Genomic DNA, 9,250 nt, shown 5'->3' with positions numbered 1-9,250 from the left:
GAAGAGGAGAATTATAGCTTTAATCAAGGAGATGAGAATATGAGATTTGAAGACAAGGAGAAGTATTGTAAAAGGGATGGCTCCCATGGGAGTCAAGGATACAACAATTATTATAGTGATGAGATATGAAAGGTGAAAACAGGCTTGTAGGAGTACTACCTACTTCATTAACCCTAGAAAGGGACATCTAGCCCTTGGTATTAAATAAACCTAACTTTGGTTTGATTTTATTTTAAGAAAACCAAATGAGGATCAAGGGGATAGCCCCTAAATTTAAATTAATAACTTTTTATTTTTAATTGTAAAATATATCTCTACTCCCTTTTTTTTCATCTAGGTAAGAATTTATCAATCTCATGAGGGTGTCTTGGGAATACGGCTTAATTAGAAGTTGGTTAATTCCCATTTTGAGATAACTCGATGCATCATGCTTATAAGACTTCTCTGATAAGAGTATCACTAAAATCTCTTGGTCTATCTGCTTGACATACCTTATAGCGGAGATGAAGTTTGTTATTAAGAAACTTACCATAAAAACATCAAATCTATCAGTTTTTAGGAGTTGTCTCATCTCATTTTCATTATTTACCACAACAGAGGTACATCCCATCTTTTTGAGAATTGCTGTGGCGAATTCACCACAGGTCATGTTATCTTCAAAGATTAAAACTCTTAATTTTGGGTTGGTCTGAGCTCTACTAGTGAGAATGTAGCTTTTTAGGCTGTTGAGATCCTCTGTTATGTCTTGGAAATATCTTGTTATGGCTCTGAGTGTGTTTATGGTTTGGTTTTGAAATGCAATATTTGGATCCTCTGTGTACAGCCCTAGAGAGCTTCTATGCGATCTTTCACTTGAAGATCTCTTTCTTCTGATATTTCCTAGCAGCTCCTTTCTGTTCTTTTGGAACATTTCATTTCTAAACTCCCACACCTGTGTCCCAAATGCCTCAAAAATATTCTCATCACTTTTTATCTTGTGAAAATCGTACTTATTGAGCTGACGCACAAATGAGCTGATGTTCCCATGCTTGAAATGATTCAATAGAACATTTCTTGTGAATTCTTGTGGGTTTATGATTAGAAATGACTTTCCTTGGTTGCGACTATTCCATCTAATCCATTTTTCGTTAGAAAGATCTTCTAACATACAATAGAGCTTTTCCACAAATTCTGGATTATTCCTATGCATTCTTAGGGTTTTTTCTCCTCTTTTTTATTTTATATTCCAGGTTAATTTATTTCGTTCTTTTGTTTATATCAAAGGTTTACATTTTTATCCTTTTATGGAATAATTCCATACTTTGACATTTTGAAATGAAAATTCCTTTAAAGATGACATTAAATCTCTTGCTAGAAGGGTAGTAATTGATAAATTAAAGTAAAAGAGTGATAAACGAGGAAATTTCCAGGATTTGACCATTTTGTGAGAATTTAAATGAAGTTAACTTAAAAGCATTCTTTTTTATTTTATAATCTTCCTTCCAGGGACTCTTTTCTTGGTTATGTCTTTCTAAGTGACCTTCTTCTTCATTTTATTTTTACTTTTCTCTACATCTCTCCTAACACTCTTGGACCTTCCAGTGATACATCTACTAGCTAAAAAGGCAAAACCACCGCCAATTAATATGGCAACTAGAAGTATTAAAATGGAAGAGAAGGGACTTTCCATAAAAAAACTTTTCAATTCCAAATAGTTCCTCCACATTTTCTGTTAAAAAGGGGGGAGAGGGTTTTTTAACTTTTTGTTTAACAAATCTTTCTTCTCATTTGTTAACTCTAAAACCAATAGAAGAACCAAACACAATAAAATCAAGAGATACAGACACCAAGTAGCTTTTAATATTTCATTTTCCTTGTACTTGGTTCTTTATTCGTTACTTTTGTGGATATCCCTTGGGAATGGAAGAGGTAGTGAGAAATTCAAATATTTTCGTAAAATTATTCAAAAGAAACCTTCTAAGAGAGTTAGAGAGGAACGTAGAACTAAAAAATGATATTTTAAAGATAGCAAGGGTATTAAAACCACTGGTTAATACAAATGTTTTACTTCCCTTAAAACTAGCAGATCTGTTAATAAAGAGGACATTCCTTAACAACTTTAACCTTTCCTTTCCAGAACCACCTTGGAATAAGAAATTTAGATCTGTAATTGAAGGGAAGGTTTCTATTCCACAGTATTATGGGGGAATATCATTGGATAAATCGAGATACGATAAAAAGATGTTACTAAGACCAGTGGTTTGTTCTACTCTTACCTTTTACAAACCGGGCTTTTTAAAAACCTTAAAATTTAACTTTTGGAGGCTAAAATTTAAAATTTCTAAATTTCTAAAATTAAAGGAAGAGTGTATAATAAAAGAAATAGAAGAGGTAATAATCCCATCAGTTCTCTCTGATAATTTAACTTTCTTGTGTGAAGAGTCTTTAATACAATATGAAGAGTTTCTAGAATTTATTTTGAAGAGATATCCATTTGGATATGTTAGATGTACAGATATAAGAAATCTGGAATCGAGTGGAATTGAACACTTAGATGGTGAATTTATAGTAAAAGCGAGTTTTGACACACAGTTTTCGGTTAATGGTAAAGAACTCTTCAATTTTAGCAATTTTCTCAAATTTTCCAATTCTGAGTTTGATACCAAGGAATGGAAAGTTAAGGAGTTTCAGTGGAGTGAAGCCTCGTACTAAGAATAATAAACAAGAAGTGTTCGATTAAAACAACATAGAAGCTTTAATTATCCGTTTTACTCTACCATTCTCTTTCCTTTATTTACCTCCCTCCATTCACGAGCTCTTCAATGCCAATGTAAATACCCAAGGCACCTAGGAAAAGATTAAACACACAAAATAGAAGGGAAATGGTGGAGTATCCATGCCTTCTCTGAAATTTTAAGTAAGACCAAGTGGGTAGAATGAACATTACAAAGGAAGCAAAAAAGAAAAATAAAACAAAGAAGGAAGAGAGATGTTTAGCAGCTAGAGCAAGGAAAAAGCAAGTGGTGATAATAAAAATAGACTCTATTGAATCCACCTTAAATGAAGATTCTACCACTACAACTTTGTTTATGAGATAGTGGAATGAACCTCTCAAAGGTGCCATCAAGAGAGGGGTGGTTAAAACATTGACAGAGCTAAGGCAAAATATTATAATATCATGCACTATCTTACTTCCTCCGACACCACCGTTAAAATACTCTTCATTTGGAAAGGGGTTGGCTATACATCCAGCTATCCCCGTTAGGATGTAAATAAGGGCAGAAAGAATATTTGCAATAACTATGACACGTGTGGGTCCTTTCATATCCCCAGGAATGTTACTTGTGATGGCTAGAATACTAAAATGAGAACAAAACCCAAAGACCACATTGCTGATGGATTTAAGGTTATCCTTTCTTAGCTCAAAAAACTTCAAGTCTTCGATTCTTCTCAGATCAGGAAGAGATCTTTTGAGTAGATAGAGAGTAAAGAAAAGAATGGAGAGCATACCAAGCATGGAAACAAAACCCAGTTTATCCACTCTTCTAAGTAGCACGCAAAATAAGCCACAAACAACAGCCGTGATAAAAAGGGTGATCTTGAGGTTTCCTGAGTTATCGAAAACCATCTCCATAGAGGAGAGAATCCTTAAGTAATACTCTGAGGATAGCTTTAAATATAAGGTAAAGGGTATTAGGGAAGTTACAAAAAGTAAAAACGACATAACCACCCTCCCCTTGCCCCCAGCTATACGCTCACTCAGCTCATCTAAATCAGAGGATGAGGTGTCTCTCCCACATTTAACTATAAAATACAAAGAAAAGATACAACAAGTACAAACGACTGATACAACTAGTGTTCCCAGTACCACGCCTAACTCAAAAAAAACATTTGGAAAGGTTACGATTGAAGCACTGATTATCGATTTGGAGAGTGTGAGCACTCCCTGAGAGGTTGAAATGCCATGTTCTTTTCTTTGGAAAGCCATCTAGGTTTGAAGTTTATTTTAAAGGAGGAATACCATCTACAGTGTAGATGGGAATTTCCCCTATTTCCACTATCTCAGAACTGATGGGTTCACCTCCACACCTCAATGAACACAGCACAGAGAAATGACAGGTCAATACCTGAAAGCCACTTTTAAATGACCCGGTGACCCAGCAAGCCATCTTAAAAATAAAAAAGTTTATTACCTCAAGAAGTGGTTCACTCCTCAACAACACCTTCTTCAACGAGAGATGTAACAAAGTTAACCTTGTAGGAATAATCCTTTACCATTTGCATTGTTACCTCATCAACTTCAACCCTCTCGATATCAAGAATGGAGGCCTTTGGAATGAAATTCTCCCTTCTTTCCCTCTCCTCCTCATGCTTTTTGATAAACACACCCTTGACCACGCCCTTTTGAATTCTTTTCATAAGCCTCGTAACATAGCCAGCCACTTTATTTCTTAACTTTTTGGATCCAATCAAAGCTACATCTTCACACACTCTTTTGTTGTGATGGAAATCATTGTCTAACTTCAAATAATACTTCTCAACTATCTGCTTTGCTGCCTTCTTAACAACTTTATTTCTAACTCTTCCCTTTAGGTTAGATCTCTCCTTTTTTAACTTACCATTTAATTTTAAGGGGGTAAATTTTTTCACGAGAAATGGGTAGGACGGGAACTGAGAGAAGCGGGAGATAGAAGGAGGTCTTACCAAATGTTATTTATTAGCTCCAGTTAGTCTCAGCTAAAATGTCTTTATTTTTTGAGTCCTTAGTTTAGAGACGAGATGTAACCCCTTGATGTACGGTGAGATAGTAATTGGGCCACCTGGTAGTGGTAAGTCAACGTATTTGCAATACAAAAGGGATTTTTTAGGGAATAGAAATGTTAAAAGTGTAAATTTAGATCCAGGGAGTAGTCCAAGGTATGTTTTTGATTTTGATATAAGAAATATTGAGAAAACAGAAAATTTAATGAAGGAGCGTGAAATTGGGCCAAATCTCTCTGTTAAAATCATCTTAAATGAATTTGTTAAGAATTTTGAGAGAGATTTCCTTCCTTTTATAGAAAGATACACCGAAAGTGAATCCATAAAGGATGACAAGAGCGATTTATATCTTTTAATTGATTTTCCTGGCCAAGTAGAATTCTTTATCAGTGATAATTCTCTTAAAACCTTTATTAAAATACTATCTAAGAAAGGATTCTCTCTAACTGTTGTTAATTTGGTAGATTCTGTCTTTTTTATAGATAGACATTCTTTGATTTCAACTTATCTTCTTAGCACGCTGGCTTTGGTACTCTTAGAGGTACCTCAAATCTGTGTTATTTCTAAGGGAGATAACTTAGGTAAATATCTTGGTGATAATGATGAGAATAGAATTGATATCAGAAGTGTTGTAGATGTGGTCAATTTAGGATCTCTAAGTCTTGATAGGTTTAGTAAGGAGGTGTGTGACTTGGTAGAGAGAGAAGCACTTCTTATCTTCCAGATCCTAGACTACGAATTTGTACCCTCTGTCGTATACTTACAATACCTCATAGACAAAGCCAATGGGTATCTCTACGAAACGGGGTTTGAGTTTGAAGATCAACTCATCTCAAGAGATGAGATATTGGAAAGGTATGAATACCAAAAGAAAAACTAAAATTTAATTAAAAGCTACTCCGTGACACACTGGGATTGTAAACCTTTAAACTTATCGACTATAACCTGAGATACCTTAAAAACATTCTTTTCTGGGTTCTTGGCATCCACTCCCCTTTCAACTCTAACCCTAATTTTACCAGGAACATTTCTCATTCCTTTACACCAAATGGCTTTGTTCAGATCTGGTGCGATCAAAACATCATCACCAGATTTAAACTGCTTTTGGATCAAATTTTTCATGTTTTTTATAGCTTTAGGTGCCTTGTACCTCCACGAAGATGTTCTTGTTATTCTTTTCAGATTAACTGTTATTTCAATTGTCTTTGATTCTTTTAAGACACTACTCATTAAAGGGGTCTTAAAAATTTTATGATTTCTTGGCCAATTGGGTTCTAAAAGGTGGGTATGAAATAGACCCAAGCTAGCGAGGATACTTCTAAGTTTAAAATGTTTATCTTTTTTAATTTGCAGTAAAATTTAAATTTAAGATTGATCCCTTTGATGTGGGTAAGATTGAAATCTAAGAGACATGACAAAGTGTATTATTTCAACGAGCAAACAAGGGAGAGTAGATGGGATAAACCAAAGAAAACAGGGTATCACATATACCACATATTAATAAAGCATGAAAAATCCAGAAAACCAGAAGACATTCCAGTAGATGAGGCTTTAGAGAGATGTAATGAAGTTCTTTCTATCCTGGAAAGAAACAAAGAGCATATGGACGAGGACGAATTTCTAGCGAGTTTTAAGAGATTAGCAGCAAAACATAGCATGTGCTCATCTAAAAAGAGAGGTGGCGATTTAGGACACATTGTCAAGAACGAGATGGTCAAAGAATTTGAGAAAGTTGTCTTTGAATTGAGAATCGGTGAATTTAAAGGGCCCATTAGCACTACTTGTGGTTATCACATAATTTATAGAAGGTAACACTTGAAATTATGGTAGTCTTCCCTTTTAATTAAATAAAAGCTAAAATTAATACAAAGACACGCTCAAAATGCGACCAGCAACTTGAAATCTCTTTCTTTTTGGATGGTCTTCAAAATAAATTTCTAATATTCTGAGGTACCCTTCAGAGAAGAACTTAAGAGACCTGGTAATGGGAAAAAATGCAGAGAAAAATAGATTAACTAGGCTAGCAATTGTAAATCCAGATTTGTGTAGGCCCAAAGAATGTCACTTAGAGTGTAAAAGAGCTTGCCCTGTAAATAAAATCGGGAAGGATTGTATAACAGTGGTTCATGAATCCAAGATCTCTGCCATAAGTGAAATACTTTGTATAGGGTGTGGTGCATGTCAAAAAAAATGTCCGTTCAAAGCCATAACAATTATAAATCTTCCAACAAGTTTAGATAAGGACATTTCTCATAGACACTCAATAAATGGCTTTAAATTGCATAGATTGCCACTACCTAAACCAGGCCAGGTTCTAGGGCTAGTGGGTACAAATGGTATAGGAAAGACTACGGCTTTAAAGATTCTAACAGGTAAATTGAAACCAAATTTGGGGGATTTCGAAAATCCACCGGATTGGATCAAAATTTTGAACAATTACAAGGGATCGGAGTTACAAGCTTATCTAACAAAGATATTGGGAGGTGAGATAGAGTCTATAACCAAGATACAGTATATAGACAGAATACCAAAGGCCTTAAAGAGAATTTACAAGAAGGAAAAACTGACTGTTGGCGAGGTTCTCAAGGACAGAGATGAGAGAGGGTCTAGAAATGACCTCATCAACTCATTAGCTCTAGAAGAGTTGCTGGAGAGAGATCTAGAGGAATTGAGTGGTGGAGAGCTGCAAAGATTTGCTATAGCAGTAACTTGTCTCAAAAACTGTGATGTGTACATGTTTGATGAACCTTCCAGCTATTTGGATGTGAAGCAGAGGCTTTATGTAGCCAAGGTTATAAGGGAATTGTGCAGAGATAACAAATACGTTATTGTTGTAGAACATGACTTGGCAATCTTGGATTTAATGTGTGATTATGGATGTGTACTTTATGGATCACCAGGAGCGTATGGTGTTATAACACAACCATTTTCTATAAAATCAGCAATTAACATTTTCTTAGATGGAATGGTACCAACTGAGAACATGAGGTTCAGAAAGGAAGGTCTAGCCTTTAATATTTCCGAAAAACCAGAGGTAGATGTCAGAGATAGGTCTTGCTATGAGTATGAAGAGATGGTCAAAACATGGAAAGATAGATCAACGGAAAAAAGAGGATTTGAGTTACAAATAGAAAGAGGGAGCTTTAATAATTCAGAAATAATTCTGTTTTTAGGTGAGAATGGGATGGGGAAGACCACTATGGTGGGTCTTATTTCTGGAGTGATTCAAAGTGATGATGAGAGTAAGAAATTTCCAGAAATGACAGTAAGTCTAAAGCCACAAAAAATACTTCCAAAATTCAAAGGAACGGTTAGAGAACTCTTCATGTCCAAGATAAGACCATCCTTTACCAGCCACGCTTTCCTTACAGAGGTAGTAAAGCCACTAAACATAGAGTACATCTTTGACCAACCTGTTACAAATCTAAGTGGTGGTGAATTACAGCGAGTTGCAATCATTTTATGTCTTGGAAAAGAGGCAGATCTGTACCTCTTAGATGAGCCGTCAGCCTACTTAGATTCTGATCAAAGGATAGGCATAGCTAAGGTTATTAAAAGGTACATTTACGGTAAGAAAAAGACGGCATTTGTTGTAGAACATGATCTTATAGTTGGTACCTACTTAGCAGATAGGGTAGTTCTCTTTGATGGTATTCCTGGAATCAAAAGCACAGCATCTTCACCCATTTCTTTGGTGGATGGTATGAACCTCTTTCTCAAAAGGCTTAATGTCACCTTTAGGAGAGATCCTTCTAATTACAGACCCAGGGTTAATAAACCGGGAAGTGCTAAGGATAGAGAACAAAAAGAAAAAAACGAGTATTTTTTTAGCTAGAAGGGATACTCTTTTAATTAAATTATATCCTCTTTACCCTCAAATCTTAGAATCCTTGGGATTTCCTGGCGTCCAGTTCTTCCAGGTTACTTACCGCATTAAAAGAGTTCTAAAGGGTAGTAGATTTTAAAATTTTATTTATCAGTGAGGGGATCAAAAAGGAGAGATATAAAAATTAAAAACAAACAAAAAAGAGAAGTAGAGGGGATAGAAGTAGAAAATGGAAGGAGTTACAGTTTTATATGCTCATTTTGCCACTAGAGCTTTTATACCAATCACAGTGTTTATGACACCTTATCTTATAGAGCGTAAGAAATTTACCAATAAGGAGATCTTTAATAGAATTACTTTGTATTTTTTTATTGCTAGTCTTCTCAGTTCACTCTTTGGGCCTTTGTTAATAGAAGCCATAGGAAATAGAGACACCGTTCTTTTGGAGACTTTCTTGGAAATGACAGCCTACGGACTCTTTTACTGTATGGGAGAGAGAAACTTTCCTTTATGCATTTTGAGTGGAATACTTCACGGATCAGCTACTTCAATGGCAAGCATTGCTAGTAAAAACATTTTGTATGATGTGGTAACAGATAAAGAGTACAGGGATCACGTCTATAAACACTTGTTGTCCATAAAAAAGGCTATTGGTGTAGGTGCTTCCTGGATAGGACAGGATAT

The 9,250-nt window shown here is 35.3% G+C and overlaps 1 protein-coding gene across 1 annotated transcript; it reads left to right on the top strand.

The window, feature by feature from the left end:
- Nucleotides 1-6,724: 6,724 nt before the first annotated feature.
- Nucleotides 6,725-8,575, top strand: pix (ATP-binding cassette sub-family E member 1 pix). Its single transcript, XM_029306658.1, has one exon. The coding sequence runs from the start codon at nucleotides 6,725-6,727 to the stop codon at nucleotides 8,573-8,575; it is 1,851 nt and encodes a 616-aa protein (XP_029162491.1).
- The last annotated feature ends 675 nt before the right edge of the window (nucleotides 8,576-9,250 follow it).

The sequence above is a fragment of the Nylanderia fulva genome, unplaced genomic scaffold, assembly GCF_048542155.1.
Source record: "Nylanderia fulva isolate GAGA-0341 unplaced genomic scaffold, ASM4854215v1 Scaffold46, whole genome shotgun sequence".
In the NCBI taxonomy this organism is placed as follows: Eukaryota; Metazoa; Arthropoda; class Insecta; order Hymenoptera; family Formicidae; genus Nylanderia; species Nylanderia fulva.
The sequence above is the reverse complement of the archived record's forward strand: the minus strand, read 5'-3'. Positions and strand labels throughout refer to the sequence as shown.

Excerpts from the sequence above, each read along its gene's own strand:
- pix (XM_029306658.1), top strand. The coding sequence starts at position 6,725 with ATGGGAAAAAATGCAGAGAAAAATAGATTAACTAGGCTAGCAATTGTA.